Consider the following 14,433-nt stretch of genomic DNA (forward strand, 5'->3'; position numbering starts at 1 on the left):
TCTTCACTCTTCTCACGCATTTACTTCTGAGCTTAATGAGCTTGTTTTGAGCTTTTTCCCCTTTTCTATGTCCATTATTGCAGTTGCAATAATGAACATAGAATCTATGAATATTAATTTATCTTACTTGACAAGTGTCTTTGTTTACTAATTCAAATTTAAGAAATTCACTGAACAGTACTTATAGCAAGATATTTTTTTCTCACTATGAGTTAGGATTTTTGATGGGTTTGACCGTCAACTGGGTTAACAATTGTAGAATAGACCATACACTCTATAATTACCGGACATTTTCAAGATGACTATAAAAGCGAAACTAATGGTGCTATTCCAGTAACAACTGAACATGTATTTTTTCTCAAGTGCTTTTCTCCATTATCGACTTTTCGCTATGTTAATTCGTTGGTTCCTGTCACGACTCTTTGGTGGTTTTAGAACACGGCGAGGACTAGAGGAAGACAATCGAAAAAGAAACCAACACAACGAAAAGTCGATAATTCAGAAGTATTTGAAAACAGTAAAGTATTAAAAAAAAAAGTTTATTTTTCACTGGAATAGCACCATAGGTAGTTAAATGGAGTAACGTATCCCTTTGGCTAGGCTAGAACGTTAGAGCATTTTGGAAATCATTAATATTTATTCGGTATTTTACATCATGAGTTTTCTTCAATAAAAAATTAATGTAATAGAAATAAAAGTTTTAGAAACCACAATCAATATGATAAATTGTAGATAATTAAACAAGACGAAATACTCATGGTATTCGCCCTACTTCTTCATCAATCTCTAATTGAACGTCCTCTCATCATCTCGAATGTCATCAATTTCCTGTCAACTCTTTAATCAAAATCAAAAAAACCCCAAGAATCGATAGAACTTACCTTTTGATGTCACACACTCAACACTTCTTGCACAAACAACAATTTTGGATGCACCTCTTTAAAACTTCCACGTTGTTGTGATGTGTTTGCGTTTTAGAAAACCGGCAAAAGTAACAAAAGAAAAAACACGCCACACTTTCATTGGACGAGAGCAGTAGGCCAAAAAACATCTGATTGACGTCTCTTTTATTCGCTGTGCTTCTTTCTCTTTTTACCTCGGATGATTCTCTCAAATGTTCATTTATCGTTATGTGAAAGTAATTTCTCAAGAAGAATCGCAAGATTTTTTTAGAGGAAAAGATTTTGTGGTTATTAGGGGCTTTTAGGACATTTTGTTGATCACGGCAAGCTGAAGAGAATGAATCTGATTGGACCACTTCTCCATGGCATAATCCCTAGTAGCACACAGTGTTTCCTGATCAAGTTCCAATACCTGATTAACCTGATCGATGCGTCCATGGATGGCATTGTCCAGGATACATGACACCAGGAGACTCTCAACTTCCGCCGGTTCGATGTTCAACTCATTGGAAATGAAGGGAATGGCGATTCTGGTATAAGGTCTTATGAGCTTGATCAACACCTGAGTCCGTATGTTCCTCAGCAAATCCTCAATATGTTCCCGGATGAAAGGATCATCCATAATATTGTTTCGGTTATTCCGCAAAATCGATTCAAATTCATTGATATCATTATTCTGATAGGACACCACGAGATTCGTCATTGCCAATATTTCCGGATCATTCTTGTACGGTTTAGCCTCCTGAGAGTCAAAAGGATTAATCCCAGACTTCATCAGCATATTGGCCAATACCAAATACTTCAAGCACGTTGTCCTCCTCGGTGAGCCTGATTCATCGTAATTCTTGAAAGCCTCGAAGAAATCTGTATGAGCCTTTTCAAATTCTCCCTCTCGCAAATGCATCTTGCCCCCACATTCCCGGATCACTCCCATAATCAATGGATGCGGAATGGCTGACTTAATGTGCAGACTCTGCTCATAGAGAGCCTTCAGTTTCTTATTGTTCTTCTGCACGGTGTACATTTGGATTTCCAGAGCGTAAATCTCAAGCAGTTGGGTGCCCTTCTTCAGATCATCTTCTCCATCATCCGTCTGAAGAGCAAAGAAAAGAATTACTGCAATTAATCTCTGGCAATCACACCAAATGTGTCCGCTTCAATAATTTATATGTTTTGTTTTTTGTATTTATTTTATCATGAAAAAGAGATCTTAGGAATGTTATTAAAGCTCTTTAGACAAAAGATAGAAAAATTATTAAAAAATTAAGGTTATGTTATACCTAACCTAAAAAAAATATACTGAGAAGAAAGGTTATGGACAAAATTTAATTTGAATAATATTAAAACCTTGACAAAAATACAAAGGCTAATTCACCTTTATTTTAATTTTAATTCTTTGAATTATCTTTGGGAACAAAAATGTTTGTAATTAACCTAAAAAATAACCTTAAAAATATAAAAAAAACCTTAAAAATATAAAAAAAAAACATAACCTTAAAAATATATTGAAGTCTCCAGCACTATCTTTATGTGTTCAAAATTCTGTTTAGAAATTCATAAAATGGCTAATTGGCAAAAATTATATTGATAAAATTTTGTTTAGTATTAAAAAATTCGAGGTTATGGCTTTTTGGGAAAGTAGTCTTCCAAATTTATAGTTCTAGAGGTTCTGAATAATCTAAAAATGTATGACTACTTTTCAGTTTTTATTACCACCAAACGATTTTAGTCATCTTAATTAACCTCAATCACTAATTAACCTCTCTATAAGATACAATAAATTTAGGTTATCCTAAATTATGATTCAAAATCGTTGTTTTTCGAATCTCATATACAGTAGACTCTCACTCAATCGGCTCTTTTTCAATCGGGCGACAAATTTTGTTGACAATTTTTACGTTTAATTATGAAGCTAATTTGCTCAAATTCGCTGTAGTTCTTCCTATTTTTATCGTGATTCTTTATAATTGAGCGGTTTTTGAGGAATTTACACAGGCTTTGACGCTCAATTCTATCGCTAAACCGGATGACATTTTGCCCCATATTCCCGATTGAGAAAGAGTCTACTGTACAAAAATATGTGTGTTAATAATTCCTGTAATTCGGAGAATACTTAAAATTGCTTTATTCGATGTTAAAATCTGGAATAATCTTTTAAAGGTTATGTTCATCATAACCTTACATTTGCAAAATAGATTATATAAGTGAATTGGACTGTGTTAGAAAAAATTTATTTCAGTAAGTCAACCAGATATAAAGTATCTGATTTAAATTAAGCTAATTCAAAACCTACTCCAAGTGGAATTTTTTCGCTACTCCAAATGGAAACGTCAGTGTTTTTGTTTTCACGATAAATACAGTACTAAATTATTATACTTAGATTTTCAATTTCAATTTCAATTTATTTAAAATCCACAAAAAATAGGGTGATTCCCTCTTACAAATTTGTGGCAAGTAAAGAAAAAAAAAGGATAAAAAAGTATAGAAAAACAAAAACGGAAACAAAAGAGAACAAAAATGAAAGAAAAAAAAGTAAAGAGTAGTATGTTGCTAACCCAATTCATCCTGAGTGTTACAAATGTACTCCCGAATTGCATCCGGTGATCGACGATTATGCGAAGTAAGAGAAGTGTATAAATATACACCTCTAACAAACAGAGTGCGTCTAAAGCACTCATGATTACACTTCGGGACAATGAGCCCCCTGACCCTGACCGAACCTCCACCAGTCACGAGAGAGGCCAGATATCCAGGACACCCAGACTCGTGAAGGCGATGTAGAAAAATGAGGGCACGCATAAGCAAAAGTGATGGAAGATCACATCCCACTAAAACTTTGCGGTGAGCTGAGATATGGTCACGGGGACGCAGCCCACATACGTACCTGACGCAATTATTAAATGAAGTGGAAAGACGGCGGATAGTCTCACCGTCTGCCAAGAAGAACAACTCTGCTCCATAAGTAAAAAATGGCAATATCAGTGCTCGAGCTAAGAGCAAGCGTGTGCCATAAGGTGTAATGTCCCAGTAGCGTCGGAGGGTATAAAGAGAGTAATTCACCTTGCGGCAAATGGTGGATGCATGATCAGACCAGGATAAAGTCTTGTTAAAGACAATACCCAGATTTTTGACCGAGTCCACAAAAGGAATGATTTCTCCGTGAAGGAATAAAGGGTAATGCGAAATATGGGCTGATTTTTTATAGATTATTATGGCCTGCGACTTTTTGGGATTTAGAAGTAATCCATTTGTGGATATTTTCTATACCACAGTTTCATTATTTAGTTATTTTGCTCCAAATAAAGGGAAAATCCATTCATATTCACAAATTTTAAATTGTTAATTTCTCAGAAAAATTAAAAGTCTACCTTCTCACCATCGAATTCTTTATCGATCGACCATGTTTTCCAATGAAAAACACAATGAAGAGACTGTTGTTTATTCGTTTTGTTTAATATTTATGTCATATTTCTGGCTAATTTTAGTTAAATTAAGTGCTAATCTTTATTGTTAACGGTACGTTTTCAAAGTTTTCAGATTTCAAGTTTAAGTTTTCAAATGAAATAATTACCTATTTCGTGAACAAAAAGGGTTTTTTCTGAAGTGTCTGCAAATGCTTCAATAGGAAACCCCGAAAATATATAATTTTCTTTGGAGAGATTTTCTTATTGTTTCAGATGGGAAAGGTGAAAAGACCAGGAATAAGAACAAATCCTGGACTCAAGAGGAACTCAGCAAGGTTTTGGAAGCCTTTCGTCGCGGTTTCATTTACACTGTTTGTCTCCAATAGAAGCATTTTACACTCGCGTATTTTTCTTGTATTTAAGAAGTTTTCAAATTATATCTAAAGAATTTTCACTAAACAGTAACATTCTAGAAGAGTCAAGGAGCAAATTTATGTAATTCTCTTCAGAAAAAATATGAACTTATAATGTGTTGAATCTTCTGTCAAAGTTAAAGCGTCTGGAAATGGTTTTGAATTAGGACATTTACCCTAATATCTCTCTTCTGCTTAAAGATTAGTTACATAGACCAAGGCTTATCGCGACTTATTGCCCGGCAACGATCGAGCTCTAACCGAGACACTTGCGTCACAAACCGAGTACAGTAGACTCTCTCAAATGCGGGCATTTGGGACCGAAATATCAACCGAATTAGAGAGATATTCAGGCGTCAAATTTTTTGAAATACAACGATTTTTTGTTTATCTGCATATCTCATATTGAGTTTGAATGCTCATTGCTATTATCAACTTCATGAAAACTTTTTAATAATGCAAAATCACATAAAAACTAAGACAAATCATGACAAATTTGAACATATTTGCTTCATTTGATAATAATAATCAACTTGGAAAATATCAACAAGCTTTTTTCGAATTTAACTGCCGCTCGAATTAAAATGTAGCCCGATCTTAAAAGAGCCGAATTAGCGAGAATGTACTGTACTTACTCTACTGTTTGACTCATTTAGTTAAATTTGATTATGTTAATCCAAACGTAAAAATTAAAAGACTGTATTAATATTAAAATTTTGTAATATTTCCCGAATCATATAGAAATAAAACTTCGATAAAATTCGGTCAATTCAAGGTTTATAAGACAAATACACGGATTTTTGACCTGGTTCAGATTTATTCGATTAAAATCAAAAGGATAAATCGGATCTTGGAACAAAATTTGAATCTTGGAACAATTTGATACACACAGCATGCCGATCAAATGAAAACTGATCAACAATTTCTTTAAAATCAAAAGTAATGAAATTGTAATATCAGAAAATTATAAAACAGCATTGACTAAATAATTGAATAAAGGAGATCTTAGTGGCGCAATAGGCAAGACCGTTGGCTCTTGGCCGGTGAGATCTCTGGCTCGACTCTCACAGTTGTGAGTTCGAGTCCCGCCCGATCCAAGCAATTGAATGTCAGAAAAATACATTTTCACTATGATATATAACGTAATAAAATGCACCCCCTCTGCCCAAAAAAACTTCAGGACCATGGAATAAGCATTCACTACGGGGAAGGCGTTCCTGGGCGATCTACGATCAGCAATTCTCGATACGTGATATCGTGTCTCGATACGATTAATAATAATAATAATTGAATACTTTTGTATTATTTATTCACTTAAGTTTTACGATTTCATCGAAGTTGAACATAACCTAAAAATTTTAGCAGAAACCGAGATGTTCTCAAAGAACAGTTTGTTAAAAAATTAGGTGAAAGTTTAATGCCTAAACTAAAATTTAGATGCTTTTTTGAATGCAAATTTTTTTCAGGTATTTCAATAAATATTTTTACTATTTAATAAGTGGATAAAAACCTCGATCGGTTAAACTTTTTGTAATTTTGAGCCTTATTACAATTTTTTAAATCAAGATCATGCTGAAAACTACTCGATTTGACTCTTAAATTTTTTAAATGAGTTCCAAAGCAGAAAATATTTATTATTCCAAAAAAGACAGTATATTTTTTAGGTTACATGCAACATAACCAAAAACTTTCAAAACAAAATCTTTTTAGGCTATAAGTCCAGTAGACTGTCTCAAATTAAAGTCATAGAAAAATCCTCGGGAATTATACACAGCAACTAGAATTTTCTTGGACACAAGAAGTTGGGTAAGTGTGCCAAATTTGGGCATAGTTGCATGCAAGCGTCAAAGTCTCAAGTTTGAAATGTAACATTTTAAATACAAATTGATTTTTTATTCTTTCTTTTGAAACAGTGTTGCTTGGAACCCTGTAAAGAGTTTACCGTCTTTATTTACTCTAAAATCATTCTTGATACATTTTAAAATGAATAAAAATATAGACATAGATTTGGTGCCCCATTTCGGCCACCTTCATTCTCATAGTTTCTTGCCCTTCGGGAATACTTCCAATATCTTTTTTACGTCATATCGTTTGTCAAAGCTACATTTTTTGTTATTATTTTTCATTGTATAATCTCTAGAGATGTAAAAACTAAAAATTCATGGAAATTCGAGGAACAAAAAAGGTGGCCGAAATTGCAACCTGGTCGGAATTTGGCACACTTACCCTATTAAGAAGAATTTGTCATAAATAAAAAACAGAAAATAATAAATTTTATAAGGAGATTTTCTAATATATAAATGGCTTTCCTGCTCGAGTTTGATTAAAACTGTTGATCATCTTTCCGTGTTCAGAATATTTAGGATCTTTAAAAGGTTTTTATTCCCATTAGGAAGAAGTGGAACACCTTTGAATTGCTGCAGCTTTAAAATTTGGTTTTTTTTCTCCCATTTCAAATTAAAATTGAGCCTTTATTAATGTATTTTAGCTTCACAATTGGTCTGTGAGTTAAATGATATTACGATAGGGCCCAGATTCTTTAAAAAGGAGAAAAACTTCTATTTTGAAGCTGCCGCAATTCAAGCGTGCCCCAATTTCCCCTACAAAAAAATCATCATGAATATTCTGTTATTCCCATTTAATCCTTAGAGCGACTATAATATATTCATTGTAATTATCAAAAAGAAAAATAAATAATTAAATAAAACCCTGTATCATGTAAAATTACGTTCTTGTTAAAATATTTAACATGAATTCTAGAAGAAATATGTCAAATACGACGACTTTCCGAACAAATTTTGGAGAAAATGAGAAATTATATTTCTTTTCTTTTAATTGTTAAAAAAATAAATAAAAGGACGAAAAATCAAGAAAAAAAAAATAATAAAAATCGGGCTCAACCGGGATTTGAACCCGGGACCTCTCGCACCCAAAGCGAGAATCATACCCCTAGACCATTGAGCCGCTTATACGAGATCATTCGCAGAAACGCTTCATATTTTACCGCTCGAGCTTAAAAGTAATTAATCTTACCTGACAAGATTGATGCAGTTGCTTGAGGATTTTCTGCAATTTGGTGAAGTCATTGCGATCGAAGTACAATTTGCCCAATTTGGTGTTTGTCTTGAACCACAGCCGGTCATTCTTGGCATCCTTGAGAGCATCCAAAGTAGTTTCATAGAAGTTTTGTAGCAGTTCCATCTGCAACGACCCCTAAAACCTATAGCTATATCTCCAAAAGAGACTAGAGATCTCGAACTTACATTCTTAGACGTGGAGATGTAGTCGAGGATGGAGTTAATGGACTTCTCGGAGTGATTTCTTGTCACTGCGCTCTTGATGTAAGTCAGAAGCTGCTTATATCTTGTCATCATCTCTACGTATTTGCCCAACTTGAAGTTGATCTTGATCATCTGCTTGAGTGCCTTGAAGCCCCATTCACCCTTCTCGCCATTCTCAAGATCCAGGACTTTCTGGAAGGATGCCAGAGCTGCTTCCGGTTCATCCTCTTTTAGGGCCTTGCTATTATAGTACTGATTCTCAAGATCAACATCTGGCTCTGAATTGCTGTCCTCAGAGTATTCCTGCACAAGAATCCAAAAGATATTTTGAGAAAATTATATGGAAAACAGGACAAAAGCCCCAATTCCTAACCTAACTTCAATCACCGAATTAAAAAGGTCATTCAAGGAAATATATGCACATTTAACTTACCAATCCATAATCCTCTTCATCCTCACACATAAAATCATCATCCACGTCGGACATCTCTTGCAAAAACTGGCTTTAAATGGGATAAAATCTTAGAAAAACAACAAGAAGAAAACACTCCAATTACTACTTCGAATTTACTACGCAATGCGACAGCTTTTCCCTCCTTCAAATTATTCGTTATTACACTGCCAAAAGAATTTCTGAAGATCAAAAAAGCAAGAGAATTTTTCCACTGATATTTTCAGTGTACTTTTAGTAAAGGTTTTCACATCAAAAATTCAGCAAAGTGCACTGTGTCAAAAGTGTTTTTGTATCTTCAAAAATATAGTGCTTGGTATTTCCCTGGAAAAATGTCCGTAGATCAGGAATTGGAGACTAAAATTAGAAAAAGTGAGTAGATAAGTTATCCCTCAATCATATTTCAAAAGAATATTCAAAATAATTTAAGAATTACCGCGGAAATGGTTTGAAATCTGGAGGCCTTGTTTTGCATGAAAAATCAATGTTTACTACATTTCACAGGGTGATCCATATTACTGATAAAATTTAATAAAAACTAATAGATTTTTTAAGTTTTTCTAACAAATTAAAATTATTAAATATTTTGATTCTAAATTGTCAGGCAATTAATTTTATTTGAGTTTCAATGCTAAAATTAATTTATTAAATCTTAATTTAAAATAAATATATAAATAATTTTTCATGTTTTTCATCGTTCTTGGATCATAAAATTTGTGTTATATATATTTCAGAACACAATGAAAATTTTATAAAAAATAAATTCTAGGGAAATTTTTCAAAAGTCGGACACACCGAAAGTCGAAATGAAAAGCGGCTTTAGCACAAATGAAAACATGTCCTGCTGTTGCTCGCTAGCACTAGAGGTCAAACGGTCAGAGATAGAGACTTGGGATCTCCGGGAGACCCCCCCCCCCAATTAGGTCCGATTGTTAACACTCTCCTCATTTTTCATCTAGCCCGTCACTTCTTCAAAAAAAAAAACCATGTTTTTTGGGATTGCACGAAAATGCGTCGTGTGGTTTTTCTCATTTTTAGTAGATTTGGTATGTTTACCTGTGATTGTAATTGAACTACTGCGTTTTGTATATGCTGGACAGAAGGAGACACTTTGATGGCCATGTCACATATAAGATTAATATTAAGATTAATACTTTTTTAACTGCGAGAATGGCAAAAAAAGATAGCAATTGTTTTATCTTGCCTCTCTCTCGCATTTCCCCTCTGCGTACAAAGTTGGCAGCACTACTTAGCTCGAAAACTGACCGAATCACAGTTGGCACGTGTAGGTTTTTTTTCTCCAAGTAAATCTGTCAAACAAAAATGGAAAAAGTAGCGTGGGTTATTGAAATGGAGAAGATGGTGATTGAAGAATTCCGCAACAGTCCACATCTGTGGAACTGCAAGTACAAGGGAAAAAAGAATTTAAACCTAGCCAGAAAGGAACTGGAGAGAATATCAAAAATTTTAGTGACAAATTTCCCTAAATATAGCAGTGTCTGTTCAAGTGGAGGTTATATCATCATCCATTGCACTCTGTTTTGCATAACACCAAGACCATAGACAATCGAAAAGTGCACGAAGTGCTAGAATTAATATGTTTCAGACGATTCAGAAAACTATTAATACGAACAGTAATATCTTACTCATCGTATTAATTCACTAGAGTGTATTCTTTCTAACAGACGTGATATTCCATTTGAATTTCGAAAACTATATATAGCTCTCTTTCCAGCTTTTCTTAATATTAATATTAATCTTATATGTGACACCACGGTGAGGGTTTTGTAAAAAAAATTGGATAGATGATTATAATCTGGCGAGAAATGACCAGATGCTTGATTCCTGGTCAATTCTTGCATTTTCTTAATGATAAACGCGATCTTTTCTGCTTCCGCAACTAATTTTACTAACAAAATTCGACAAGATGACTCAAATAATTAATGAAAACGTTTAAGAAGAAATTTTTTGTGACGCCTCGATGCCAGCTCACGGCGAAAAGATGTATAGCGTGAAGTTACCCAGTTCCGAAATTCGCCGCTTCGGAATCCGTCATTTCGGATGAACGGGATCAACGGGATGAACAATTTAACTGGGTAACCGGCTGTACGATCAGAGGGGCAATTCACGAAATATCCAGACAAATTTGACTGGACGGCGAATATGGTGGAGACATATTTGGTGTGGCGAAAAGTGAAATAACCCTAATTAACGCATTTTTCAGTTCATTTTTATTCGCTTAAAAGTAAGCAAAATGCAATTGGCAGGTTATTTGTGGCGCGTATTTAAAATTGGAATATATGAATTCTTATAATAAATTAGGAATTTTATTTAAAGCATTCTAAGATAAAGACAAATTTTGAAATAATAATATTTTTTTTTATATTTTGGTGAACTTTGTTGAACATTAAATCATTCAAATAAAATCGCTTTGACTTCCTTTTAAATTCTAAATTACAATTTCAATATTAGAAGGTTATAAAATTATTTGGTTATTGATCAAGTTGTCGTCACATGTATTTTCTGAGACTTATGATAAATGTTGTAAGTCTGTAAAGACTAATTACCTCTCAAGAGTAGCATCGAAAAAATTGCATTTATTCTAATAATAAAGATTTCATTCATTTTGTATAAATGTGATAAATATTACTTAAAACGTTGAAAATATGATTTTTTTTATGCATACCATGCATACATTGATTGAGACGTGGTGGTCTTTAGTTTAGAAGGTTAATTGATATTAATTTTTAATTTATTATTATAATATTAATATTTAATTTACTACTATTTAATTAAATTTTTAAATTCATATTAAAAATAATTTTCTTTGGATCATTCTAGAAGTCTTAGTTTGGCGAAAATTTAGGTCCAAAAAAAAATCGTATGTAAATTTAGCAATAAAAAATTCTGAAACTTATAATCTTTAATACTAATTCCTTTAATCCCCGAATCTACCCAAAAGCTATTTTTTAAGAACGCAGGAAGTATTTAAACGTTTATCAAATTTTAAAGCCCACTAATTTCATATTTTTACTTCCGGAAATCTTTATTTAAATAAAATAATGCAAATAAATATTTTTTTTATAAGATTTTGGTAAAAAAATCGTAACCTCCGCTCTCGAGCTGGAGGGTAAAATTGTCTGGATACATCCCGAAATTCCAGCAGGTACCAGACACAAAACTTTGTACACCCTACATTTTTAGCGAGGAGACGAACCTTTTCACGGGATGGCGAAATTCGCTTCACAGAAAACAGGCAGTAACCATAGTCAAAATTTTGTCTGGATATTTTCGTGAATTGCCCCTCAGATATGTTTGAGAGATTATCTAGGCAGACGGAAATATCATCCTTGTATGAAAATACCGTTGAATCACTCCTAAAAACGGGTTTTGAAGGTTGAAAGTCAATGGTTAAAAAGGTTCTAGCTAGAGAGCGTATTTCTCATCCGAATGGTATCATGTTTGTGCTTGTTGGAATGGTCTTGGAATTTCCGATAAAAGTGAACCGATTTGAACCGGTAATGAACAGGTTCACTACCAATAATTAATTTTTATTTGATATTCACTTAATATCCTTTATATCACTCCTGACCTGAGGTGTATTTTGGGAAATGTTTTGAGTGCTTTAAAAATCGGTTCAAATCGGTTGTGAACCGGTAATGAAGCGGTTATGAGCCTTTATGAACCGATAAGTAATTTTTGTCCGAAAATTAATTCTATTGTCCTTTAGCTACTTTGAGCAATCTTTTAAGTGATTTTTAAATCGGTCACCTCAAATACAAGTCTGAATCGTTTTAGGCTTGATATGAAAATATTCTACAGTAGACTCGCTCAATCGGCTCTTTTTCAATCGGGCGAAAAATTTTGTTGACAATTTTCACATTTAATTATCAAACTAATTTGCTCAAATTCGCTGTAATTCTTCCTATTTTATCGTGATTCTTTATAATTGAGCGCTTTTTTGTGGAATTTACAAAGACTTTGACTCCCAAATCTATCGCTAAACCGGATGACATTTTGCCCAAATGCCCAATTGAGAGAGAAGTCTACTGTATTTTAATATTATGAATAATTTAAAAACTTGTTTAGGTATTGGATAGACGGCTGAGTTGTGCTAATACCGACTCGCATTAGTCCGATTTTCGATTATGTTCGATTTTAAATGCTGTCCGACTAGCAAATCATACTTAAGTACCTAACATTTAACTGCAGCAGAGTAAAAATGTTTATTCAAAACCGTAATCATAATCTTCTACCGTTTTGTCTTTAGAAATAATTGCACAATAATAGACTATCCATCAAAGCGGTTCGGGTTTTATATTTTCGTTTTTCGCTACTGTTAAAATGGTAAAACCTTTTTGAATTTCTTTTCTAAATAGCCAGCGAGAAAATCTCCGAAAATATGCACATTGTGGCTAATGAGCCCAGTTTAGCATTCTTTCGGATCCAGGAACATGTTAGAAAAGTCCTCCCGTTAATTGTGGACAGAAGGAGCGAGGTAGTTCAGCTGCAGCAGGATCTTCAGGGTCACTGCTATGACATGGAATACGCAATCGGGTAAAAACTTATTCCTTTTCTTGGTAGAGTTGTTTTTCTTCAAGAATCCTTTCTTTTTCAGAGCAATAAAATCCATTGAAGCATCTGAACAGAGTTTTCAGAACATTCATGAACTCCTGAAGAATGCCATCTTCCTGAAGCAGCAACTGAAATATGAGGAGTCCCGGAGATCGAAAAAAGAACCGAGTAATAACTCGGTTTACAAGAGATTATCAGCTCATATCACCCTGGAACTCCCGGATCTGCCAGATCTTTCGGGAGTTGTGAGGGAAACTACAAATAGGGTGGAAAATATGATGTCCCATGCTAGAAATTCTTCATCTTCAGCAGCACCATCCGGCAATGGAGCTTCAGAGTTGCAGAGGTCGCATACAACTTTGCATTGAAACTGTTTTTAATATTTGCCAACTGAACCAAAGACATTATATAAGGAAAGTTAAGCTCAATAAAAATTGAATAATTCAGAAAAAAATTCATTTTTATTTGAAATTTGTGAAAATTTTAAATCCGCAATTATATTTTATTTTCTTCAAAACCTACATTCACTTAAAATTTATTGGGTGGATATGAAAAAACGCATTAATATAGAACCCCATCTTAGTTAGAAAAATTTATGCATTAACTTAGATATCTTGGATATCATTCTATGGAATAAATAATAAACTAATCAGAATCTATTAAAACATTCCAATTTCAAAGACGAAATTTTTATTTCAAATTTTAGATACTTTTCAAAAACACTTAAAATGGAATAGATATGTCATATTTTTCAGGTTAGGATTTGATTGATTTAAAATTTAAATGAATTTTAAATCGATTCTTATTTTGTCAATCAAGCACTGAAATATATTGATTTTTTAGGGTTATGTTCAACACAACCTTAAACTTTTAAAGGGTAAAATGGGATAATTTGGTAAGATGTTTAATTTGGAACTTCGAGAATTCCTTACAGTTTTATTTAGATGGAAAAAGGAAGAAACGACGAAGAAGTACTCTAAAATGTAAAGTCGTGTACTTCGTGGTTTTCTTTTTCTTTTTAAGCATCTGACAGTGAAGAAATATCAAAAATTCCAAAATGGACATGCTTCCGAATTACTCGAATTTTAAATGGATTGATTCCGATTTTTAAGTGGTGGAATTTCTTAATCTGTTCTTAATTTGTTTAAATATTTAGCTGACAAAGCGTTCTTTAAAAAGTTTTAATTTTAATGTATCAAAGCCTAACCTAAAAAAATTATCATAGATCCCTACCGTTCAAAATGCTTTTATCTGTTCAGTTCCGAAACAAATTATATATCGCTTCATCTTAAAATTGGAATACATCATAGATTCCCTAAAAATTAGAAAAATAATATTAGCAAATAGGACTTGAAAGTTCAAAATCATCTGTTGATAGATAGGGTTACGTTTAACCTCAAATTCCAA

General features: G+C 33.2%; 3 protein-coding genes and 1 non-coding gene across 5 annotated transcripts in view; 1 reads left to right on the forward strand and 3 right to left on the reverse strand.

The window, feature by feature from the left end:
* LOC129808092 (very long-chain-fatty-acid--CoA ligase bubblegum) overlaps positions 1-991 on the reverse strand; it is a 36,506-nt gene extending 35,515 nt beyond the window's left edge. Inside the window, exon 1 of the mRNA XM_055857793.1 lies at positions 882-991. The gene's annotated coding sequence lies outside the window, so the exon portion shown is untranslated. The remainder of the gene's footprint in view (positions 1-881) is intronic.
* A 59-nt stretch (positions 992-1,050) lies between these two features.
* On the reverse strand, positions 1,051-8,803 carry LOC129808095 (COP9 signalosome complex subunit 2). Of its 2 annotated transcripts, none has more exons than XM_055857799.1 (4): positions 8,434-8,803; positions 7,983-8,303; positions 7,753-7,920; positions 1,051-1,995 (listed from the first exon to the last, which is right to left on the reverse strand). In XM_055857799.1, the coding sequence occupies exons 1-4, from the start codon at positions 8,485-8,487 to the stop codon at positions 1,204-1,206; spliced, it is 1,335 nt and encodes a 444-aa protein (XP_055713774.1). In that variant the 5' UTR covers positions 8,488-8,803; the 3' UTR covers positions 1,051-1,203. The 2 variants fall into 2 exon arrangements, with proteins under 2 accessions (XP_055713774.1, XP_055713773.1); XM_055857798.1 differs by having other exon boundaries at positions 7,753-7,932; positions 8,434-8,718.
* Positions 7,612-7,683, reverse strand: Trnap-ugg (transfer RNA proline (anticodon UGG)). The gene has a single exon. It is a non-coding gene; the product is annotated as a tRNA-Pro (tRNA).
* On the forward strand, positions 8,722-13,435 carry LOC129808096 (BLOC-1-related complex subunit 8 homolog). Its single transcript, XM_055857800.1, has 3 exons — positions 8,722-8,823; positions 12,831-13,008; positions 13,070-13,435. Exons 1-3 carry the CDS (start codon positions 8,784-8,786, stop codon positions 13,392-13,394), a joined length of 543 nt encoding a protein of 180 aa, XP_055713775.1. The 5' UTR covers positions 8,722-8,783; the 3' UTR covers positions 13,395-13,435.
* Positions 13,436-14,433: the final 998 nt, after the last annotated feature.

This window comes from Phlebotomus papatasi, chromosome 3, assembly GCF_024763615.1.
Source record: "Phlebotomus papatasi isolate M1 chromosome 3, Ppap_2.1, whole genome shotgun sequence".
Taxonomy (NCBI): Eukaryota; Metazoa; Arthropoda; class Insecta; order Diptera; family Psychodidae; genus Phlebotomus; species Phlebotomus papatasi.

Coding starts and splice junctions, on each gene's coding strand:
- LOC129808095 (XM_055857798.1), bottom strand. CDS start 8,487: ATGTCCGACGTGGATGATGATTTTATGTGTGAGGATGAAGAGGATTAT. Junction 8,304..8,433: donor ATGAAGAGGATTATGGATTG/GTAAGTTAAATG, acceptor ATTCTTGTGCAG/GAATACTCTGAGGACAGCAA. Junction 7,933..7,982: donor ACATCTCCACGTCTAAGAAT/GTAAGTTCGAGA, acceptor TATAGGTTTTAG/GGGTCGTTGCAGATGGAACT.
- LOC129808096 (XM_055857800.1), top strand. CDS start 8,784: ATGTCCGTAGATCAGGAATTGGAGACTAAAATTAGAAAAA. Junction 8,824..12,830: donor GGAGACTAAAATTAGAAAAA/GTGAGTAGATAA, acceptor TTTTCTAAATAG/CCAGCGAGAAAATCTCCGAA. Junction 13,009..13,069: donor GACATGGAATACGCAATCGG/GTAAAAACTTAT, acceptor TTTCTTTTTCAG/AGCAATAAAATCCATTGAAG.